This window comes from Hippichthys cyanospilos, chromosome 19, assembly GCF_059441005.1.
Source record: "Hippichthys cyanospilos isolate Australia breed blue-spotted pipefish chromosome 19, RoL_Hcya_1.0, whole genome shotgun sequence".
Classification (NCBI taxonomy): domain Eukaryota; kingdom Metazoa; phylum Chordata; class Actinopteri; order Syngnathiformes; family Syngnathidae; genus Hippichthys; species Hippichthys cyanospilos.
This window is the reverse complement of record NC_142387.1, coordinates 16,720,128-16,742,822: the sequence shown is the minus strand read 5'-3', so window position 1 is coordinate 16,742,822 and position 22,695 is coordinate 16,720,128. Positions and strand designations below refer to the sequence as shown.

Below are 22,695 nucleotides of genomic sequence, written 5' to 3'. Positions count from 1 at the left end.
TGAGACGAAAAAGTCTCTTTTACCGCGAAGGTTTGCACGGGAAGTCGTCGACGGCGAGACTTCCGGGTGGGCGCTTTCCTTTCGGTGTGCGGCTCGTCGAAAACAAGAGGAGAGGAGAGCGTCGATCGACGATGAGCGACGAGCACTACTTGGAGCTTTGCGATAACGTGGTCCACTTCGAAAACGCCTCGAGCGTCAACAATGTTTTCTTCGACGAAGCCAACAAACAGGTCGGCTCCGCTTCCGCCAGCCCCGAAGGGCCGTCAGCTGACGGCTCTCCTCGCGCGCCGCCTTCAGGTGTTCGCGGTGCGTTCGGGGGGCGCCACCGGGGTGGTCGTCAAAGGTCCGGACGACAAGAGTTCGATCGCCTTCAGGTGCGTCTCGCGCCCGGGGGGGGGGGGGCAAACGTCCCTTCGCTCGGAGCTCGAGCTCCCCGCGTTTGCGTGCAGAATGGAGGACAAGGGGGAAGTCAAGTGCATCAAATTCTCCGCCGGGAACAAAATTCTGGCCGTGCAGAGAACGTCCAAGTCGGTGGTGAGCTCGCGGGCCCCGTTTTGGAACGCGGCGAGGATCGGGCCATTTTCCCCTTTCCCGTTTCCCCTTCCAGGACTTCATCAACTTCGTCCCGGAGTACCCGCACGCCGAGTTCACGCACGAGTGCAAGGTGAGGTCCCGTCGGCCCGCGGCGCCCGCGCCGGCACGGCGTTGAAGCATTCTTCCAGTAACTCGCGGCCCCGGCCTCAGATGAAGAACGCCGCCCTCCTGGGCTTCTGCTGGACCGGCTGGAACGAGATCGTCTTCGTCAGCGACCAGGGACTGGAGTTCTACCAGGTAGCGGCGCCGCCCGGCTCGCTTGCGCTCCTCCGGGCCCGCCCGCGACGCCGCCGTCCGTCGCGTCCAGGTGCTTCCCGACAAACGCGCCGTCAAACTGCTCAAGAGCCACAGCCTCAACGTCAACTGGTACCAGTACTGCCCCGCCGCCGCCGTGGTGCTGCTGTCCACCACCGTGCAGGCCAACGTCCTGCAGCCCTTCGCCTTCCGGGTCAGAACTCGCCGCGCGCGGCGCCGCGCGCGGCCGGGCCGCCTCTGACCGCCCGCGCCCGCCCATCAGGGCGGGGGCGTGTCCAAGATGCCCAAGTTCGAGATCGAGCTGCCCGTCGTCCCCAAGCCGGCCAAGCTCAGCCTGTCGGAGAGGGACGTCGCCACGGCCACCGTGTGAGTGAGCCCCCGCCGGCTGAGCGCGCGAGGTCGCCGTCCGTCTTTGGGGGTCACGCCGCGCTCGCCTTGCAGCTACGGCCAGTTGTACGTCATGTACCTGAAGCATCACTCCAGGAGCGCCAACAGTCCCGGCGCCGAGGTGGTGCTCTACCACTTGCCCAGGTACGCTCTGGCGCTCGCTCGCGCGCGCGCGGCCGCTGACGCCTGTGCGCAGGGAGGGCGCGTGCAAGAAGACGCACGTCCTGAAATTGAACACCGCTGGAAAATTCGCTCTCAACGTCGTGGACAACCTGGTGGTGGTCCACCATCAGAGCTCTCAGGTGCGTGGAGAAGGCGGCGAGACTTCGCTTTTGCTCGGGCCTAGGCGAGCAAGAAGCGCCAGCGGGCCGCGGGGTTGTGGCACGCGCGCCGGCCGCGCTCAAGAGCCCACTCGCCGCCTTTCAGACGTCGCTGATCTTCGACATCAAGCTGAAGGAGTCGGACGGCGCCGTCAGCGCGCACGGGCCGGTTCTCCCGGCTCGCTCCATCCGGCCGTGCGCCATGCCCCTTTCAGGCAAGAACCGCGCGCGAGCGCGCGTCTCCGGGTCCTGAGGTCTCCGGGTCCTGAGCCCGGATGTTTCGATGCCCCGCCAAGGTCCCGCGGCCGTCCCGTCGCCGCTTCCCGTCCCGTGCCGGCTGTGTATCCTCTCGGCCGGCGCGCCCGCCCGCCCGCCCGCGCGCTTGCTCGTTGGCCGACTTGACCGACGCTCGCGCGCAGACTCGTCTTCGTGGAGCGTCTTCCAGCCGGATATCATTATCAGCGCCAGCGAAGGTGGGCAAAGGCGCGGGCGAACGCCAGCGCGCGGCCGCCGAGGTCCTGACGGACGCCCGCCCGCCCGCCCGCAGGCTACCTGTGGTACCTGCGCGTCAAGCTGAGCCCGGCGGTGGACGCGCTGCAAGACAAGAGCCGGCTGATGGACTTTCTGCTGCGGCGCAACGACTGCAAGATGGTCATCCTGTCCGTCTGCTCGCAGCGTACGTCCGTCCGGCCGCCACGCCACGCGTTCGCCGCTGACGCCAACGCGCGCCGGCAGTGGTGCAGGGCGAGCGGCGAGGAAGTCTCCCCGTGGTGGCCGGCGTCTTCGACAAACTCAACCGGGTGTACAAGGACTTCTTGGAGGCGGAGCAAAGCTACAACGCGGTGAGCGAAGAGCCGGCCTGAGAAGGGGGGGGCGGGCCGTGAGACGGCGAGGAGCCGGCTGAGCCGCCGCCCGTGCCCCCGCAGGCCGCCGAGGCGGGGCCCCCGCGGGGCGCGGCCGCCCACAAGCGTCCCGTCCGAAGCCAGGCCGTGGTGGACCAGTCGGACATGTACACGCACGTCTTGGCGGCCTTCGCCGAGAGGAAGGTATGGGCCCAGCCCTCCCTCTCGTCCGCCGCCGACCCTAACCGCCTCCCCCCCCGGGGCTTGCCTTCGCAGGGCGCCTGCCACAAGTCCACCATCGCCGTGCTGATGGAGTACATCCGCTCGCTCAACCACTTCCAGATCGCCGTGCAGGTCGGGATGCGCGCGCGCGCGCGCCGCCGCTCGGCCGGGCGCCGGCGCTAACCCCGCCCCCCGCGACGGCAGCATTACCTGTACGAGCTGGTGATCAAGACGCTGGTGCAGCACAACCTCTTCTACGTGCTCCATCAGTTCCTGCAGTATCACGTGCTGACCGACTCCAAGCCGCTGGTGAGGGGGGAGGGAGGGGCTTTCCCGCCAGCCCGTTCGCATTTCCAAATAAAAGTGCGTCGTCGGCGTTCACGAAAAAGGGCCGCCGCAGTTGCCCCGCCACAGTTGCCCCGCGTGGCACGGAGGAGGGCGAGGGCCGCGAATGAGCGCCCGCCGCCCGATCCTTTCCCCGCGAAAAAGGCGTCTTTGCGCGTCCCCGGCGCCGCCGTGAAAGGGCGCTGCGAAAAGGCTGGGCGCTTTGCGCGGCGCCAGGCGGTTTGAGCGCCCCCCTCCCTCCGGCAGGCCTGTTTGCTTCTGTCGCTGGAGAGCACGTACCCGCCGGCCCATCAGCTGTCGCTGGACATGTTGAAGGTAACCGGCGCCGGCATTCTCCTCATCGCGCTCGCCGCCGACTCCGACTCCTTCGGCTTGATGCCTTTTCGCAGCGCCTGTCCACGGCCAATGACGAGATCGTGGAGGTCCTGCTGTCCAAGCAGCAGGTTCTGGGCGCGCTCAGATTCATCCGCAGCGTGGGTGGGTAGCGCCGCGCCGACGCGCCCGGCCGCGGCCACCGACGACAAACCCCCCCCCCCCCCCCCCCCCCCTCCGCCAGGCGCCCACGACAACACGTCGGCCCGCAAGTTTCTGGACGCGGCTCGTCAGACGGGCGACGACATGCTGTTCTTCACCGTCTTCCGGTCCTTCCAGCAGAGGAACCGGCGCCTCAGGGGAAACCCGGCCTTCAACCCCGGTCGGCGCCTCTTGCGATTGTTTTCCGCCGACGGCGGCGCCTCTTGCGATAGTTTTCCGCCGACGGCGGCGCCTCTTGCGATTGTTTTCCGCCGACGGCGGCGCCTTGACTCGAGAGGGCGTCCGGGCAGATCCCGGGAGAAACGGGCCGTTCCCCCTCCGTCCGCGAGGAGGCGCGACTGCGTTTCTCGCTCCGACTTTAGCCGAGCTTCTATCGCGCCCTTTGGCAAACCAAACGCGGGGCCGATCGGTTCTCCTCCGGGCGAAGGCGAAACCGGAAAGGAGCTCGCTCGCCGCCAACGGACGGACGCGCCGGCGAGAAAAATAAGCAAAATTGGCGAGTCCGCTTGAACGAATTCAACTGGCGAGTCAAGGCACCGACGAAGAGCGGCCGACTAAGTGAGCTCATTTCGGGGCTCATCCGCGCGCGCGCGCGCGTGCGTGTGCGCAGGCGAGCACTGCGAGGAGCACGTGCTTCACTTCACGCGCGTGTTCGGCGAGCGGGCGCTGATGAAGGCGGCCACCGCCTGACGCCCGGTCCGGCCCGGCCCGGCCGGCCCGGCCCGAGTTCCGGCACACCGAGCTCAAGTTTGCGTCCCGCCAAGAACGGCCAAAGTTGGAGAACGGGACCCTGAGAGCAACATCGTTTTATTGATGACGCGCCTGTGTGTATGTGCGTGCGTACAAATGATCAAGCGCACTTGATTAAACATGCAAAAACAAAAACTATCCGAAAAGTCACCCGGAAGAGGAGGAAGAAATCAACGAGAAATAACAACAACGTTCACAGTTTGACAGAAACAACAAACCATTTGACGATTAAAGCTTTTCATTTCTCTTGGATCGATTCTATTGCTCGTTTGCAGCAGCCCGGCCGGCTGGGCGCGCGCGCGCGCGGCTCGATGACGTCGTCAAAGTGGGCGCGCCTCGCATTTGATTGACTTTGAACTTTTGGCACGGGGGTTTGTTTTTGCCATCCGGCTCGACTGGACTTTGCCCGGGCGCCCGAGTCACACGTCACCGTAACTTTTGTTTATTTTTTTTTGGGGGGGGGGGGGGGGGGGGGGGACGAGCTCCGACGACGGGCGGGTCGTCCCTTTCGCGTCGATTGGCGGAGTCCGTGACGCCTCCTCGCGTCCGAGGCGGGCGGGGGGGGGGGTGAAAGTCCGAGTTAGTGGGGGTCAAAGTCCGAGTTAGTGTCCGTCCGGTCCGAGTGACCGATTCGACCGTCTCGACGCGCCCCGCCCCCTAACAAAAAGTCAAGTTGAAACCAGTGCCTCAAGCTAAGTGTTTGACTTTCACGCCCCGGTACACACGCGCATGCAACTGATTGTCTGACGCCGCTTGGAAAGAAAAAAACTTAAAAGAATTAACGTTAGTAAGCGCGACCTGGTGGAAATTTACCGGGTAGAAGGCGCTAGCTGGAAGCGTATGGCGGCGGGCCCGCGACCCGGCCCGCCTCCGCACCGTTAGCCGGCGGCGCCCCGCAAGTCGTGTCGGCCCTTTTCCGGCTAAAGCTAGTGACTTTTGCCGCGCGCGGGGGCCGGTCGCTCGGAGGGGGCGGGCGGGAAGACGCGATCGACGGCGTTGAGGTAATTCGGACCCGGGTGGACGCCGACGACGCGGCGCGCAAAATTAAACGCCGGCCGACTCCGATTTCATTTGTTCACTTCCAAAGTAAAAACAACAACAAGAAATAAGTCCCTCCCCACACCAAAAAGTCAAGCGAGGAGTCCCGGCCGGCCGGCCGGCAAAGGCGGCGGCGCGCGTCCGTTTTCCAGTTAGCAGAGGCCTCGGCCGTCTTGATCCCCTCGCTGACAAACAAAGTTCAAAAGCTATAAAAGGATGAGTAGTAAGGCACTTGCTTTTTTGGGCGCGGCGTCTGACGCTCGCTCGCTCGCTCGCTCAGTCCGCGCCCACCAGCGGAGGCTCGCCGTTGGCTAGCGCGTGATCCAGCGGGGGCGGGGGCGGGGGCGGGGCCCGCAGCTCCAGCAGGCCCCGAATCAAAGCCCGGCCCGGCAGCTCCCGGGGCGAGCCCCGGGGATCCGGGTCGGGGGAGTCCGAGTCTTTGGCGCGCTCGGCCTCGTCTTCGTCGTCGTCGTCGGAGGGGGGGCGGGTGCCGGCGCCGTCCCGCTCGCCGTCCCGCTCGCCGTCCTCGCCGGCCGACTTGGCGTGGATGCGCTGGTGGCGCACCAGGCTGTGCTTGAGCGTGAAGGTGCGCTCGCACGTGGCGCAGCGGTACGGGCGCTCGCCTGCGCACACAGACCAAAGCGCCTCAGAGCCCCGCCCCGCGCCGCGCGGCGCTAAGCGGCCGGAGGGCGGACTCACCCGTGTGCGACCTCATGTGTCTGGTGAGGTCCTGCAGCGACCAGAAGCGTTTGGCGCAGACGCCGCACGTCTTCTTCTTGCGCTTGTCCACGGAGGGGGCGGCCGGGTCTCCGGCCTCCGGGCCGCCGTCGCGCTCCTCGTCCGATCGGCCCGCTTCGTCGTCGTCGCTCTCGGGCGGCTCGCTGTCGGCGCCGGCCCTGGCCGCGCCCCGCTCGTCCTCGTCGGCCCCCTTGGCGCCGGGCTCCCCCCGCCCTTTTTCCCGCTCGGCCTCCGTCTGGTCGGGCGAGTCCTCCCGGCCCGGGTGCGCCCGCTCGTGGCGCGCCAGGGTGGTGGCGTAGCGGAAGCTTTTGCGGCAGACCGCGCAGACGTGCTTCCAGTCGGGCCGGGGCTTGGACCCGTCGGCGTCGGCTTCGGCTTCGGCGTCCGAGCCGCCGTCCGCGTCGGATTCCGCGCCGGCTTCCGCGCCGCCGTCCGCATCGTCCTGGGGGGCGGGCGGCGGGGCGGCGGCCGAGTCCGACAGTTTAAAGTCCATCAGCTTGGAGCCGAAGTTCAAATCCAAACTTTTGTTGCTGTGGCAGTCGTCGTCGTCGTCGTCGCCGCCGCCGCCCTGCGACAAAACAACGCTCCCGGTCGGTCGGTCGGGTCCGAAAACCCCGTCGGTAAAACAAAACCAGGTTGGGGAACAGACCTTGGCGCCGGGCGGAGTTTGCCTGCGCGCGTCGGACGAGGTCTCGGCCGCCGCCCGCTGGCGCGCGACTTCAGAAGCTCGCGCCGGACCGGGATCCGCTGCGCACGCGACACGACCGTATTCGGCGGCGCTATCACGGGCGCGTCGGCGGCGGCGGCGAGGCGTTCGCTCACCCGGGTCGGCCTCGCGGGCGGGGCCCGGCGGCTCGGGCTCCTCCCCCTTCTGCTCGGAGGCCGCGTCTTTGAGGGCGGCGGGAGGGGCGTGGCCTCGCGGCGACGAGTCATCGGCCGGCTGCTCGGCGTCTGACTGACTCTCTGAAGGAGAGGGAGAAAAAGCGCTCGGGTGGAAAACGGGCGACCCGAGGCGCCGCCGGCCTGCAGAGGGCGTTCGGCGGGGGCCTGCAGAGGGCGTTCGGCGGGGGCCTACCGGCGCTCTCGCGCGAGCCGTCGTCGCTTTCTTTCTTGGCCAGGACGCCGTTGCGCCTGAGCGCGCGGTTGCTGACGCCGTGCTTGCGCAGCAGGTGGCGCTCACAGTTGGACTTGGTGGAGAAGAAGGCGTCGCAGCGCGGGCACGGGAAGGGCTTCTGGCCTGCGGGGCGACGGACGGGCGTCAGCGCCGGCCGGCCGGCCGGCCGGGCGGGCGGGCGGGGGGCGGCGCCACCTACCCGTGTGCGTCAGCATGTGGCGCTGCAGCGAGCTGGCCCACGGGAAGACGCGAGGGCAGAAGGGACAGGTCATCTTCTGCACCGAGTTGGAGTAGGCGTTCTTCTTGCCTTTGGCCTGCGGCGCCATCTTGACTTCCTCCCGCGGCCCCGCCTCCTTGTCCACGCCTCCCGCTCGCTCGCACTCTGCAAACGTCACAAGCGGCGTGAGCCATTTGTCGTTTTATCGACGGCGATGTTCGCATCGCCCACGAGGGCGAGAGAGAAATCGCGTTTTAGCCGGGTGACCTCTTTGACCTCCGAAGGCAGCCTTGGGCGGCGGGTGGCCGGCGCCGGTCTGCAGAAAGTCGCTGAACTTGTTGGCGTCGGTGTTGGCGAGCATCTTCTCCACGCTGGCCAGCTCGCCGCCGGACTCCAAGTCGGCGTCCTCCTTGCCCGCCCTCTTGCGGTTCCTCTTCCTGCGCCGGCCGCACAAGAAGGCCCGTCAGCCACGCCGGCGACAACGGCGCCGCGGCAAAACACCGCATCCGCGCCGGGCGCCGGCCGGAGCGAGTCTCCGCGACGCCGTTCCGAGGGGGGCCGCGCGAACGGGCGGGCCTACGTAGCGTTCGATGACCTGCGCGCCGTCAAAAACGAGAGGGGGAAAAGGAGCGCCTACCTGTCCTCGCCCGGCGCCTCCAGGAGGGCGGCGCCGGCCGGCGGCGACAGGGAGGCGGTCCGAGCTTGGGCCTCCGCCTCCCTCTTCAGCAGGTCGGGGGCGGCGGACACCGAGTGGATGATCTGGGCGATGGAGGCCAGGGGGGGCAGCTCCTTGACCGAGGCGGGCTTGGGGAGGAGGGGCTTGAGGCGCTGCGGGCGGGGCGGCGGGGCGGGGCCCGGGGGGAAGCGGCAGCCCCCCGGGAGCGAGGCGGCCTTGTCGTCGCCGGCCGCCCTGTCGTCGGGCCGCTCCGTCTTGATGTGGCGCCGCCTGCCGGGGACCGAGAGGTCCACGGGCTGGTCCGGGGGCGGGTCGGGCGCGGGGGACGCGCCCTCCGCCTTGACGCGGCCCTTGGCCGAGAAGTCCAGAGGCTGGTCGGGATCCGGCGGCGGGCGGGCGTCCTCCGTCTTGAGCGGCGCGGCGGGGCGCGTGCTGGCGATGTGCTCCTCGATCTCGCGCTCCTGCACCTCCGGGTGCTGCTTGAGCAGGTGGTGGATGCAGTTGCGCTTGGCCAGGAAGGCGGCGCCGCAGCGCCGACACTCAAAGGGCTTCCTCTGGCAGCCGTTGTGCGTGCGCAGGTGGATCTGCAGGGCCCGGTACGTCTTGAGGTCCTCGCCGCAGAAGCGGCAGGCGGCGTCGGCGTCGCGGACGGCGGCCGGGCCGTCGGGCGAGGACGAGAAGACGCACTTGATGTTCTTCTCGATGTCCTTCCTGGACGTCTTGCCGTGCTTCTTGCGCAGGTGGCGCTCGCAGTTGGCCTTGACGGTGAAGGGGTAGTGGCAGACGCGGCAGATGTAGGGGCGCTCGCCGCTGTGGGTGCGCAGGTGGCGGATGAGCGTGGCCTTGTCGGGCGCCACGTAGTCGCAGATGTTGCACTGGTGGGGCAGGACGCCCAGGTGGAAGCGCATGTGGGCCTGCAGGACGCCCGAGAAGGAGAAGACCTGGTCGCAGAAGCGGCACGGGAAGGAGCCCTTGGCCTCGCCCGCCGCCCTCTTGGGCGCCGCCTCCCCCTGCGCCGCCGTGGCGGCGGCCGGCGGCGAGGACGAGGACGCCGTCTTGCGGAGGGCGGGCGCCGGCTGCGGCGGCAGGCCGGGACTGATGCATCCCAGCGACGCCCGCTGCGAGCTTTGCAGCGCCGGCGGCGTGCCGGCCGTCAGGCTGGAGCGAGGCGTGACGGGGGGCGCCGTGGCCTTCTGCTCCGGGACTTGGCCTGCGTCGCGCACAAACGCGCGTCAGGAGGCGCGGGGAGGGCCCGGGCAAATCGCCCGTCCCCGTCCGGAGGACCCACCTTGGCCGGCGGGCAGGGCCGCCCCCTTGGCCGGCGCGGGGAAGCCCGGGCCCATCTGATTGGGCGCGGCGGCCGCCACTCTGAGGATCTGCCGGATGTCGGCCAGCTCCACCAGGCCGCCCGCCTCGCCCGGTTTGACGGCGGCGGCGGTGGCGGCGGCGCCGTCGGGCTGCAGGAGGAAGCCCGCCTGGAAGGGCTGCAGGGACAGCAGGCTAAGCGCGTCCCGCTGAGACAGGCCCTGCAGCGTGGCCGCAGACTGCTCCAGCAGCGGCAGGCCCAGCGCCGCCAGGAAGGCGGGCTCCTGCGGCAGACCGCAGCCCAGGGGCTCCACGTGGATGGCCTTGATGCTGTCCAGGTGCGCCTGGTGGATCTCGTCCTCCGTGGGGGCGCGCTTCACCTGCGGCGGGGAAAGGGTCACCCGCCGGCTCGGAAAGCGAGAGGCCGGTCGGCCGGGAGGCCGGCCGGCCGGGCGGGCGGGCGGGCGGGGGCTACCTTGGAAACGTGCCCGAGTCCCAGCGCCTCCATGAAGCGGGACTGGGGCGAAGGCGGGGCGTCGCCGGCCGCTTCCCGGGCGGGGGCGTCCGAGTGGGCGGCGCTCTTGTGGAGCTCCAGGGCGGAGCGCAGCGGGAAGGCCTTGTCGCAGCGCTCGCACACGAAGCGGTGGAAGTTGCTGATGCAGCGCCGCAGATTGGTCTCGCACCACACCTGAAGCCCGCACGGCACACGGCTCAGCCCGCGGAGCCGCGCGCCGCCGCCGTCGGCGCCGGCCGGCGAGGCTGACCTGCGCCACGCGGGCAAACTTCTTGCAGGAAAAGTCCATGAAGGCCAGGTCGTTGAAGCCGGCCGGGATGGACGGATTGTTCTGGATGAAGGGCCGGCCGCCGGGGTCCTGGGGGAGGAGCTTGTGGACGCCGGCGTTGTGCCGCAGCAGGCCGCGGTGCGTGCGGAAGGAGAGACAGCACAGGTCGCACCTGCCGGCCAAAGCCAGCGCAAACGCTTAGCCTCCGAGCCGCCTCCGGCCGGCCGCGCGCGCGCGCGCGCACGTACCTGAGCGTGGTGTCGGGGTGCGTGTCCATGTGCGCGTCCAGCTCCAGTCTCCCGCCGCACGTCTTGAAGCAGATGGGGCAAGGGAGCGCCGGGTCGTCCGAGGACCGCGCGTCCGGCGGCGCGCCGGCCGCCGCCTCCTCGGAGGCCTGGTGCTCCGCCGCCTGCGCCGCACGGTGACTTAGCCCCGCCCCGGCCTGGCCCCGGGGCGCGGAGGCGCTCACCTTCTTGCCGGGCGGCTCCTCGCCGCCCTCGTCCTCCTGGCCCAGGCGCCGCTTGACCGACGGCCGGCGCCGCTTGGTGGGCGACGGCGGGCTGACGGGCAGGAGGCCGCCGGCGGGGTCCTTCTCGTGAATCTTCATGTGTCTGCGCGGGGCGACACGCGCCGAGGTGAGCGAGCCGAGTCCGCTTTTTCATTTTCTTGCAACTGCTGCGCGCGTAAAAGCCCAAGCCGGGTAGCGGTTATTCGGTCTTTCGCCGCCTCGGTTCGTTTGTTCGCGATTCTTTTTCTTACGCCGAACGTGAGCGCGGCGCGAGGAGGAGGTGGGCCCGGAGGGGCCGCGTCGGCAGACAAGAGCGACCCCAGAGGCTCGAGGCGCCGCCCGCCGACGGGGGTCGGGAAGCGCCGCGGCCGCCAGACAAAAACCGGGGCGGCCAAGTCGAGGGCAATCTTTTGCAGCGGCGGGCGCGTCCCGCCGCGTCGCGTCCCCGCCCCCCCGCGGCTGCGGCGCGCTGATAACCGGCGGCGCTTTGGGGCGTAACCCGCCTGTGCATGTTGCCGTTGGTGGTGAAGGTCTGCGAGCACACGCTGCACTTGTAGGGCCTCTCGCCGCTGTGCACCAGCATGTGGCGGTCCAGCGACGACGCCGAGCTCAAACACTTGCCGCAAATGCTGCACGAGTGGTCGCTGGCGCCCGCGTCGGCGTTGTGCTGAAAGGCGAAGGCCGGCGCGTGAGCGCGGGCCGGCGCGCGGGCGCGGGCTCCGGGCCCCGGGCCGGCGCCTACCTGTCTGATGTGCATGGTGAGCTGATGCTGCGACTGGCAGCTCTTGTCGCAAAGCGGGCACACGTGCGCGGCCGCTTCCTCTTTGCCGTCCTGCCGGCAGAGGCCGGTCAACGCGGCGGCGAAGGGGACGGCGGCGCCCGACGGGACGGCGGCCTCACCTGGCTGCGTCGAACGTTGCGTCCGGGCGGCGCCCTGGCGGCCGACTTGCCGGGGGAGGGACTAGGGGGAGGAGGACAAAAGTTGAGGCCGAACGCCGTCGTCGGGGGCCCGGTCCGGCCCGCCGCGTGGATTGGCGCGGCCCGTCAATTGCTAACCGTGACTAAAATAGCTCGTTTGCTTCGGGGGCGAGGAGCGTTTGCCCTTTACTGCGCTCCCATTTCCCGACGGGGGAAACGCGTGCCGAAAAATCCATTCGGCCCTTTGAAACTAGAAGCACAATTTGCTCCGCTGCTAAAATGCGCTTTGGGGACTAAAGCCTCGTGTAGGAGAGGCGCCGAAGCCCGCGTCCGTCCTGACCTCGGCGAGGGGCCCGGAGTGACATCGCTCCCCGCCTCTTCTCCGCTGATGCCGCCCGCCGCCGACATCACGGCTGACATCATGGCGTTGATGGAGGACAGGTCTCCCCCGCCGGCGCCCCCGTCTCCGTTTGGGACGCCCCGGGGGCTCTCGTTCTCGGCCGGGGGAGGGGTCGCGTCTGTTGACGGCGGAGCAACTTTTTCACGCCTTGGAAACACGATCGATAAGCCGCCGCGCGTGTGACGTCACGCACCTTTCGTGCTACTTTGCTGCGTCTCCTCCGCCGGCTCCGCCTCTTTGCCGTTCGTCGCCGCGCCGGCTCCGCCCCCTTCCCCTTTCGCCGCGGAGTTCTCCATATCTGCCGGGCGCAGAGCAGAGCGACTCGCGTCACGCCGGCCGCCACGAGGTGGCGCCCGAGACCTCCCCCCCCAAAAGTCGGGCACCTCGCGAGGCACAAGTTAGAGGTCGCGACTTTTTGCCGGCCCGCTCGGCCTCCGGGCCCTCGGCCCGGTTAGGCTACCGAGAAGAAACCGTGACCGTTTCCTGTTGAGCTTCCCCCACAGGAAGGCGCTCTCCAGAGTCGGCCGCTTCCTCTTCCGCCTCCGCTTGTCAGCGCGCGCGCGTATGCATTCCATGTCAAAATGCGCTCGGAAGAGGGGAGCTTCTCCGCAAAACCGAAAAACAAATCCGGCCGGAAAAACAAAGGGGGGCAAAAAAGGCTTGGGCGCGTGGCCGATGGCGTCCACTCCTTGCTCGGAGCGCCAAAGAGTGAAACGGGGACGACAACTGCCGCCGCGCACGTGTGCCTTTCCCCGCTTGTGTCTTGACGAGTGAGCGGCAGGTGTGTGCGTGTGCGTACGCACACAAGGCCCGGGATTCTTTTTTACACTGGCATCATTCATCTTCACGCGTGCGCGCGCGCACGATTGGCCGGCGAAGCGCTCGGGCAGCAGTTTTTACAGCCGGCTGAAAACGAACAGCAACAGATGGTTGCAAGAGGACGAGGAGGAAAAGGGGGGAGGGGGCGGGCGGCGTAGGATGGAGAGCGCCGAGGCGAGCCGACACAAGCCGCGCGAAGGGGGAAACGGGCGCCGCCGTCCGTCCGCATTTTCAAGTGAGAAAACACACGGCGGCCAGGCGCAAACTTTGCCGTTCGGGCGGGCGTTTGAACGGCGCCAAGGCTGGCGGAGGGTATTTTGGGCCGCTCCACGCACGCTCGACGGTAAAGCGAGCGGGCGCGCGAGCCGTCGGCCTCGGCGCGAAGCTAGCGGACGACAGGCTAAAGGAGGCGCAATCGGCTCCGTTTGACCAAACGTCCGAGCGGCTGAAGACGAGCCGCCGCCGCGCCGCGCCGCGCCGCGCCGGGTGTCGGCTGACGGCCCGAGTTTAGCATCGGACGCGGGGGATGGGGGGGATCCGGTGACCATATGTTGACTGTTCAGGAGCGTCTAACCGTCCTCCTCCTCCCCCCACCTCCTGGTCCGCCTTCCTGAAAACGGTCAAACTTTCAAACGGGGGCGGACCCGAACCCGGATGCCGTCGCTCACGTTGGAACCCGAGTCTCTTTTCCCCCCGCCGGCTCCCCTTGCGCTTAACCCTTTCAGTGCCGCGGACAAAAAAAGACAATTGTCCTTTTTCAAGGAGGGCAGCGGACACCCTTGCCCGGCGCTCGAGTGATACCGAGCCAATTGCCTGTGACGACGGGGCGCCGGTCTTGCCGTACGTACAACTGTACGCTATTACAAACTTGCTTTGCTACTTTGGCTGCCGCCGTCGCAAAAGCGCGCCAGAAACGATTGGTTGAGGAAAAAAAGGAGAAGCCGTCAGAGGGCGAGCGACTCACGGCGGCGAGGGCGATTTGAAACAAAGAGGAGTGAGAGGAGATGCTTTTGCTGCGTCCACCTCGCACTCAGCCGCCAGCCGCCATCCTCCACGCTCGCACTCTCTCGACACGCGCGCGCGCCCAAGAATGCAAACTGCGCACGTCGGCCTTCTTGTTGCTCGCCCCCAACTTCCTCAACTCCCGCCCCTTGCGTCATCTCCCTCTCGGCCTCCCTACGGCGGGAGCCCATTTACCTGGCGGGCGGGACGGGACCGCCGGCTTCTTTGGGATGCGCGCCTGCGACCGCTGCTCACACTGCGGGAAGAACACACGCAAAGGCGTCAGTAAAACACACACGGTCACAGGTATGAAGACGGGGCGTAGCAAAGACGGGAAACCGGAAGCGGCAGACCCCCCCCCTCCCCCTCCCCCCGCACGTTTTCGCAAGCCCTACTAATGGCAAGCGTTTAAGCCTGCGCAAGTAGGGGAAGGATGGCCTTTGCATTCGACAGGAATCTGTCACTGCGCTGCTAGCGCTTCACCCTCACCTTTCATCTCCCCGCCAGCGTCGGGAGCGACGCGTCACAAAAGTCACGTCGTCACTGTAATGCCTTACTTTTTGCTGTGACGCGCTCAAGTAAGATGTTACGCACAAAAATATAGTACCGTTGTACCCGTTACAAATAAGGCAAGGCATTGCCATGCAGGGTTAGCCGGAAAGCGGCACGTGAATGCGTGTCCCAAATTTGGCCAAAAACACGGCGAGATCGGAGGAGAAAAGTCCCGGGCAAAACGTTTACTTTGCAGCTGAGGTGAAGGCGGCAGCGGCGGACGGCACGCCGACTACGGACAGTCCCCACGCGAGAGGGACGGACGCCCATTGCTTTGGGAAGAATATCGTCCTTTTGCGCGCGGAGGTGTGATTTGACAAAGCGTTTAGAGCGGCGCCACAGTCACGTGAATTGAGCCAAAGGAAAGCACGCGGAGGATGGCGCGCTCCGGCCTCGGGAGCTTAGCAGATTCGCGACGGCGTCACATTTCAAATACGGCGCTAATCTAACTAACGACTTTGAAACGACAGCAATAAGTCATGAATAACGCATTCGACTTTTGAAGTAACTCGCTCAACGCACGCTAACAAAGCAAGGCGCGCGCTCCCAAATACGCGGCCGAGCCGGGCAAAGTTTTGCAGCTTTATCCAAGACGACTTTGGACAAGTCGCATTTGAAAGGCGGGCCACACCGCCTTTTCTTTTCATCCGGTCTCCAGCCATGAAAGAAAAGGCGGAGTCGAGGCGAGGAGGATGCCGAGAGCATAATCTGGATGGAGGGAGGGCATGAGCGGAGGATGGATTTGGGGAGGAGAGCGAGATTAAGAGCTTAGCCTCGGGCTAATTACAGCGCGTCCAGACAGACAGACAGACAGACATCTTCACGCTAAGCTAAGTGGCTAGTGGGAGAAAGGTGACCCTCGCGCTACGCTTCCTGGCTAGTCATTAGCAGGAGAAAGGTGAGCTCCCGCGCCAAGCTAGGCTAAAGGGCTAACCGCAAGCGGCGGAAGCCGCCGCCGACGACAGGTTCCGACTCGATTTGCGGCGGCGCGACGGGAGCAAAGGAATGCGCTGCTCCCGTCGCCCTCCCGCCGCCCCCCAAAACAAGTCATCCGGACCTCCCGGGCGAGGGCGCGACGTTCGAAAAGGCCAGAGGGGCGATGCGGCCCGGCCCGGCCCGCTCGGCCCTGCGCGGGTCACGTGGCGCGACAGAGAAGCCGGATGACGTCAGGGGTGGCGAGGAAACGCCGGAGCGAGGCGCGAGAGAGGAAAGCGAAGGCGGGGTGAAGAGGGAAACATAAAGAAGCAAAGGCCCACATCTCGCACGTTTGTCTTCGGGTTGGAGTCGAGCGGACGTGACCTTTGACCTTCGCGGAGGCTCGGCATCGGCGTCGCCCTTCGGCGGATCGACGAGAAGAATCCGGTCCGACCGGCCGAGCGGCGTCGGGGCCGCGCCGGGCCCCGTCCGCCGAGGCGGCGTGCGATTGGCCCGCGCGTGTCCCGGCCCCGCCCCGCCCGCAACAACTTTCCAAACAGACGGCACTCCCGGCGGCGGCGGACGGCGGGGCCCGAAAACGCTCCGTCAAAGCTCGAGTTTGAAGCCGGCTCCGCTCAAAACTAGGGATTCTTTTCTTCTCTTGGCCACGTCCCATCCGGAGCGCACTTCCCCGCCGCGCGCGCGCCGCAAAATTTCGGAGGATAAAGGGCACGCCAAAACCTCGGTCATTAAAGAGCGGCGCCCGCGTCATCGTTAGCATCATCAAGAGGCGGCCCGCGTGTCGCTTCCTGTGTGACCTCGACCCGTCTTTGTCTCGCTCTCCCCTCCGCCGATGCTACGGGCCGCCGATAACGGCCAAGCTCCGCTCCAAAACTTTCTATTTCATCCCCGCGCGCGTTCGAAGCGGGGGGGATCGGTCAACGGGCCGTCAGCGACAACAAGATGGAGGACGCGGGCCGCGTGACTCGGGTCGCGGCGCCCTCCCCCCTCCTCTTGGCTTTTTCGCAGCCGAGGCCAAAGTACGCGCGCGCTTCGGGCCCTGTTGGGAATCATTCACCTGTTGCCCGCCAAACGGCCGCGCTCTAATGCCGAGCGCGCCGGGGGTTCACTCGGGCCGCTCGCTCGACTCAAAAGCGAAGACGTTTGCGAGCGGCTCGGCTCGTTGGCCGCCAAAGACGCGTTTTGACCGACGGCGGGTTGAGAATATCGCTCGCCCGCTTTTGTCTTCCCTTCGCCTGTCAATGGGCCGGCTAGCCCCGCCCCGCGCCGTCCGAACGCCGTGCCGCTTTAAAGGCACAGTCGGAGCGGCGACTGTTTATCAGCGCGACAAAGATGCTGAAGCGACACGCTGGCATCCTGTCTGGAGAGGAAGCGGGAAGTATTGGGCGGGGGGGGGGGGGCGGGGGGTGCGCTCCCTTTAATCTTTTCCACAGCTCCCCGTTTCAACTACGTTACCCACAAGGCCTTGCTGAGCCGGAAGGAGAGAGAGAGCGCACCGCAAGTGGGCCGGCCGCGCCGGGGCGTGGTCGCGGACCAGGTTTCGCTTCAGTCAAAAAGCCTCTTTGTGTGTGCGTGCGTGCAGGCAACACGCACGCACAACTCTTGAGCTTGGCCTCTGTGTGTGAGCCTTTCCCATGGGAGCTTTATTGAAATTTGGACAAAACGCTGAATGGCGTTTGAGGGCCGCGCCTACAGCAATACACACCTGAGATCGCACCCGCTCGCACACGCGCGACCCTTTTTGTCTCAAACACACACGCGCAGAAACTGTACTTAAAATCCGAAAACAGAAAGTTACAGAAAGTTATGGCCGGCGCGCGTCCGTTGCGGTCCGCGCGGAAACTACGGCGCGGCAATTGTTTGTGTGTGTTGGGGGGGGGCGTCTGGACGGAAGCAGGGATGGAAGCATCCTTGTGCGCGCCGTGGGGGCATGTCGGCGCCGTCTGCGGTTGCTACGGTAACAAGGTGTGTCCTGTGTTTGCAGAACAAACAATGGTACCTTTTGAGCGGAGGGAGGAGCCGCACGTGCGCGCATTCCTTTTCCGTGCGGGCGTGCGTGCGTGCGTGCGTGTTAATCTGTGATGTCACGCCATACGTGCGGGAGATTAGCGAGCGGAGGAAGGATTAGGCCACCGGAGGACAACAACGGCACCCGCCGGTCGGGAACCGGCCGCGGACCGGGTCGGCCCCCGCGACTCCGATCTCATCGGGGCCGAAACCCGCCGCGTTTAAGACCCGACGGCGTCGGGCCCGCGTCCCGCGCGTTCTCAAGCGGCATCGTCACGAAGCTCGCGGTCCGAATCGGAAAGACGGAAAAGACGCCGGCCGGCCCCCCGGGACCGGAGCGCGACGCTCCCGGGCCTCAAAACGCTTTTGAAACGCGCGTTCGGACGACGGCGCCCGCTACTTTTGACCGTCTTTGGATGCGGAGGCGGGACCCTTGGCGCGGGATGCCGATAAGCGGCGAGGCGAGGACCGCCCGCCATCAAGACGTATTCAGCGCCGGCCGGGACAAAGTCCGAGCCGCGAAAGAATGTCGGAGCGAACGGGGAGGCGGGGGGCCGGGGAGGGCCGTATGGAGCGGGCGCCTCTCCGCGATGGCTGCGGCCTCCGCGCTCGCGGGGACCGGGGAGTTTTCCGGCTTTCGCTTCCTGGTTAGGAACGCTGCCGCTCACCAGAAAAAGAAAGAAAAAAAATGAATTGGCAATTCACCAAATTGCATCCTTTGCAGTATATGCACGTATTGAAGCGCGGAAAGCTTTACATACAATGATACGGGCCCCTATGGCGTGCAGCGTTAACAACTCCCCGGACGCAAATAAAGACCTTTTTCTACACGTCGGCACCGGCGGGACTCTTCCGAGCGGACGGCGGCAACACCTGTCGCGCCGGGCCAGAAAAACAGAAGGGCTTGAGACCGCCAGGGGGAGCGACACCTCCCAGGCGTAAGGAAGGCAAAAAAAAAAAAAAAGCCCACCGATGAGCCATTTGCTCTGAGGCGAGCCCGGGCCGAGCCCATCCTAACCCATCCCCCCCCCCCCCCCCCCCCCCCTCCGCATCCTCCTCCTCCACACCTCTGCGCCGACGGCGCTCCCGCACACACAAGTTTGAAACTCAACACAAGCGCGTGGATGCAGGAGGGCGGCCATTTGCGCTTCCTTCAACTTTGGCCCGCACCTTGCACTTCGCTCCTCCCCCTCTCTCCTCGCCATATTCCCTCACCCGTCGGGGGGTGGGGCTCGGGGGGGATGAAACCTAATCTTATCTAAAAAAAGGCGCCTCTATAAATAGCGTCGCGCACACAACGGGCGGCGGCCCGCGCGGACGCCGCTTTCCCGGGTTTGTTTGTCGGCGAGTTGACGAGGCGCTCGTACGGCGCGAGCTCCGCGCCGAGACGAAGGGCGTCTCGGAGGGACGGCCAAAGCTTTTAATTAGCTACTCCACTTCGGTCCCCGCGGACGCACCGACGTCCCGCCGGAACTCAATTAACACGCATAAAGACAGACAGAGCGCCGTAACAATTGACTGAGAGAGCATTTGGAGGCCGCGCTCCCAGAGGGGACGGGGCGCCGGCCTTACGTCCTTTCCGCCCAACGCTCGTCCTCTTGGTCCCCGCCGGACATTCGCATGGTCGGGATGGCCGCCCGCGCACCAACCGCAAACTTCCCGCCGGATTCAATGGACCGAGGAGGGAGGGGCCCGCGCCGCCCTCGGCGACGCCGTTTGTCGTCGCTCCCGAGGCGCGCGGTCGCGACGCGGACGCCGCCTAGCCAAGTGCGAGCGCGGCCGTCGGTGGACACGCCGCCAAATAACGGACGATCAAAATAATCGACGAGTGTTTTCGTCAGCCGTCTAGTTTACGAGCGCGCGAATTCCTGGCAGGCCCTCAACGTTCTCTCTCCGGTCCCGCGCGAAAGACGACCTCGCTCGGGAAAACAATCGGCGCCGATCGTCCCATCAATAAGGCGCGCCGATGGAAAAACGGGAGCCGTTAGCCACAGAAACCAGAAAGCGAACCAGTTGAAATTTGCGGCCCGATTCCCGTCGGCCCCTTCGCCGCCGGCGGGAGCGCAGACGGGAGCTTCTTTGTCAAAACGTTCCCGGCGATTGGCCGGCGACCGGTCCGGGCGCTACGGAAACGGACTGGACACGCGTTGACAAAAAAAAAAAATGCATCTGGTTGTCATTGGCGCCGTAATGCAAGGAGCAATTGGGATGAATGCGGAGATGTGGCTTTTGGTTTCAAAGGAAGCGGCGGCCGCTCGCCGTGTCGGCCCTGCCGCCGCGCCGCGTCGCGCCGCGCTCGCTCACAATGCTGCGCACAAGACGCTCTTTGTGCCCGACGCGACGGCGAGGCCCGCCGGTTAGGGGGAAGCGTCCTCCGGTCGCCCCGGAATTCCCGCCGCTTTGATGTTGCCGTTGACCCGCCCCCCTCCTGCGCGCCACAGGACGGGCCAGTTAAGACCACATTTAGCATCCGTGGAGGAATTCCACAAGCATCTCCACCGGCGCACGACTACTTTGGGACGAGGCTTTATTTGTTGTTTTACTGAACGTCTTTTAGCGGCGGCCGAAGTGGAATACCTCTCCACTTATCGAGTTGAATTAAACAGGCGGGAAAAAAAAAAAAAAGGAGCTCAGCTCAACACCAGAGCTTCACCGGAACGCTGACACGTTAGCATCCGCGCAGAAATGGGAGGAGCGTCCCCACGCAACGGCGTCGGTGGGTGACCTCTAGAAGGATTGGAACAGGTTTTTGCCATCGCTTGCTTCGCCGGCCCGCTGGCGTGTTAGCATTTGCGCTCAACTCTACCAGTCCCGTTTGAACATCGCTAGAAGACTCGGAGCGGCTTTGGAGAGGCGTCAGCATAGCGGCGCGAGAAAACGGACGGACTTAGATTGTTATACGCGCGTATCAGCCTCAGCAAAAGACTTTAAGCTCGCTGGCGTCGCCGGGTCACCGGACGGTGACTTCCACCGAGTCCAACGGCGTGCGCGCACCCGCGCAAAACCGGAGAGGTTTGGAACGTCGCTAACACGGGAGGACGGATCTTAAAAGACTTGAAGGCTCGCAGCTTCTCGTCTACTTTGCCAACGCGCGGCGATGACGGAGGAACGGCCTCAACGTGTTTTTGCATCAGCCGTCGAACGGCAACGTTGGAGCGGCTGCGGAGCCAGACCGGGCGACAATTTTTCGACGCCTTCCGACACGTTTTCGCATCTTCTCGACACTTCTTCTGTTCGCCGGGTGACCCCGGGAGAGGTCGGCCCGCCGTTCTCGTTTTACGGCCGTGACCAGCAGCGCGATGGTGAGCGGACCTACGCGACTATTGAAACGTCACGTGTTTGCTTTTGCGGTCATTTGACCTCCATCTGGACGCTCCGACGGCATTTTCATCATTTTAGAGGCCCGTTTCACCTTCGACCCAGCGGAACGTGACACACGGCCCCACTCAAAGTGACGTCACAAGCATCAATTCGCAGGCGTGTCTCAACAAGTTTGAGTGCAGATACCGAAGGGGGTCGCAAAAGTCTTCCTCGACTTCTTGCAACTGTCAATCATTGACTCGAGCAGATAAGACGCGGCGATGACGTCAAAACGCCTCACAGGGCCAGCATCCTCCTCCGCGCAAAGCTAAGCTAGCAGCTAACGAGCTAACCGCTGCCAAGATGCTTAAGTGACAAGCACGCGCAAATCAACGAGGAGGCTGTACGCGTGCGCGAGATGGGGGGGGGGGGGATGCAACAGGCGTCACGTCAACAGAGCCGCTCAAAAGTATGGAAAAGGCGTCGAAAAAGTCAGCAAAGCGCCAGAAAAGCGACGCCAACCGGCCCCAAACGCCACATTTGACGGCCGGCCGTCGCGTGAAGCAACTTTTAACCACAACGACGTTCGCCTTCTCGATCAAATTTGTCTGGGCAAGGTCACGGCACCAGTGTGCAGCTAGCAGCTGTTAGCTGCATGCGACCGGAAGTCGCGTTCGCGTCCCTCCAAATTACAACAGAGGGAAACGTTGCAACGGCGGCGCGGGGCCTCGAATTGACATAGCTGCACTCGCAAAGCTATTGGGCGCCTTTACGTTCGGTCGCCGCGGTCATCATATTGGCGTGGGGAAAAAAGCGAGCGGCCGCGCCGTCGTCGTGTCACGCGCAAGCAAGGCGAGCGACGTAACCCGGGCGGGCGGGCGGCATACGTGGAAGAGCATGTCCGACGATGCCGTCGGAGGTCCCGGCCCGCCCGCGATTCGAAGGCTTCTCCCGGAGCGGGAGCGAGTCAACAGGTGGCCGAGCTTTGAAAGCGCCGGCTTCCGCTCGCCTCGCCTCGCCTCGCCGGCGGTGCCGTCCGCTAGCTTGACGCATGGCCACGAAGTGAGCCAATGGCGAATAGCGAGGCTCCGACCAAAGTGCACCCGAGATACGGATGCTCGCCTCCGGCAGTCAGCATACTTTGACCCCACCCGCGCCGCCCTCCCCCGCGGGGAAGCGCTCCCGTCGACGACCGCCGCGCACCCCGTGCCCTCGGCCAAACTTTGTCCCGACCGAATGTGCGAAAGGGGCCCGAGCGAGCTTCAAAGTGCGGCGAGGGCAAAGAGGAAAGGGAAGGGAGCCGTGGCGGGCGAATTCCACCGCTTGGATGCTCATCAAACTAGGAAGCGACGCGGGGAGGGGGGAGGGGGGAGAGGGGGAGGTTGGGAGGGAGCCCTGGTGCTCGCTCGCTCGCCATCTTAAAGTTGACTTGGCGCACGGCAACAAGTCAACAAGCGGCCGACGAGTCCCAAACAACGCAAAGCAAGCACACGCTCACTCGCCCCCGAACAAGAAAGAAGGGCAACACTTACGTGGGACTGGCTCGGCCTCGGCCAGCTCGCGCCGAGACATCGTGGCGGCCGACGCCGACGCCGACGCCGACGGTGACGAAGACGAAGACGAAGATGAAGATGAAGGCAGTGACGGCGGCGAAGAGGCTGCAAAGTTGAGCCGAAGAGGAGACGAATCAAAATGGCGTTTCCGAAGGGATGTGCAAACTTGGACAAACTTTACTCCGGCTTCTCCTCCTCCTCCTCCTCCTCCCTCCCCTCCTCTTTCTCCCTCCCCCTCTCGCTCGCTCGCTCGCTCGCTCTCTCTCTCGCTCGCTCGCTCGCTCGTCTCGCGCTCGTCTCGCAAGTCACTCGAGTCGAAAGGGCTGAAAAAAAGACGAAACTTGTTGCGTGTTCGAGTCGTCGGCCTCTCTCCTCCTCTTCCTCCTCAGCGTGTATTTCTAAAGCCGCGCACTAAAGCCAATCACGTGTTTGGTGTGTGCGCGTGTGCGTGTGTCTCCAAGGGGACGTGGCCATCAAGCATCTCTGTGCACGCGCACGCGCCGCCCGCTGGAGGCTTCTTCCTCCTTTGCGCGCACGCGCAGCCAAGCAACTTCTTTGAAACTGTCGTTTGACGAGTTGAC

The 22,695-nt window shown here is 65.6% G+C and overlaps 2 protein-coding genes across 3 annotated transcripts; one reads left to right on the top strand and one right to left on the bottom strand.

Moving 5' to 3' along the window:
* Positions 1-34: 34 nt before the first annotated feature.
* On the top strand, positions 35-4,501 carry rmc1 (regulator of MON1-CCZ1). Its single transcript, XM_088401856.1, has 21 exons — positions 35-230; positions 298-374; positions 450-534; positions 608-664; positions 745-831; positions 902-1,042; positions 1,112-1,215; positions 1,291-1,380; positions 1,433-1,538; positions 1,663-1,771; positions 1,853-1,897; positions 1,976-2,029; positions 2,104-2,232; positions 2,292-2,398; positions 2,483-2,602; positions 2,675-2,752; positions 2,825-2,929; positions 3,212-3,280; positions 3,355-3,442; positions 3,522-3,659; positions 4,110-4,501. The coding sequence occupies exons 1-21, from the start codon at positions 132-134 to the stop codon at positions 4,187-4,189; spliced, it is 1,968 nt and encodes a 655-aa protein (XP_088257982.1). The 5' UTR covers positions 35-131; the 3' UTR covers positions 4,190-4,501.
* Positions 4,288-22,495, bottom strand: rreb1a (ras responsive element binding protein 1a). 2 transcript variants are annotated; one of them, XM_088401838.1, is made up of 21 exons: positions 22,456-22,495; positions 22,094-22,219; positions 13,962-14,022; positions 12,139-12,243; positions 11,886-12,063; positions 11,528-11,588; positions 11,370-11,459; positions 11,131-11,294; positions 10,589-10,730; positions 10,368-10,528; positions 10,102-10,291; positions 9,813-10,025; positions 9,321-9,717; positions 7,994-9,242; positions 7,624-7,793; positions 7,339-7,521; positions 7,101-7,262; positions 6,848-6,988; positions 6,675-6,772; positions 5,987-6,593; positions 4,288-5,910 (listed from the first exon to the last, which is right to left on the bottom strand). In XM_088401838.1, exons 4-21 carry the CDS (start codon positions 12,239-12,241, stop codon positions 5,564-5,566), a joined length of 4,656 nt encoding a protein of 1,551 aa, XP_088257964.1. In that variant the 5' UTR covers positions 12,242-12,243; positions 13,962-14,022; positions 22,094-22,219; positions 22,456-22,495; the 3' UTR covers positions 4,288-5,563. The 2 variants fall into 2 exon arrangements, with proteins under 2 accessions (XP_088257964.1, XP_088257965.1); XM_088401839.1 differs by lacking the exon at positions 22,456-22,495 and having other exon boundaries at positions 7,633-7,793; positions 22,094-22,355.
* Positions 22,496-22,695: the final 200 nt, after the last annotated feature.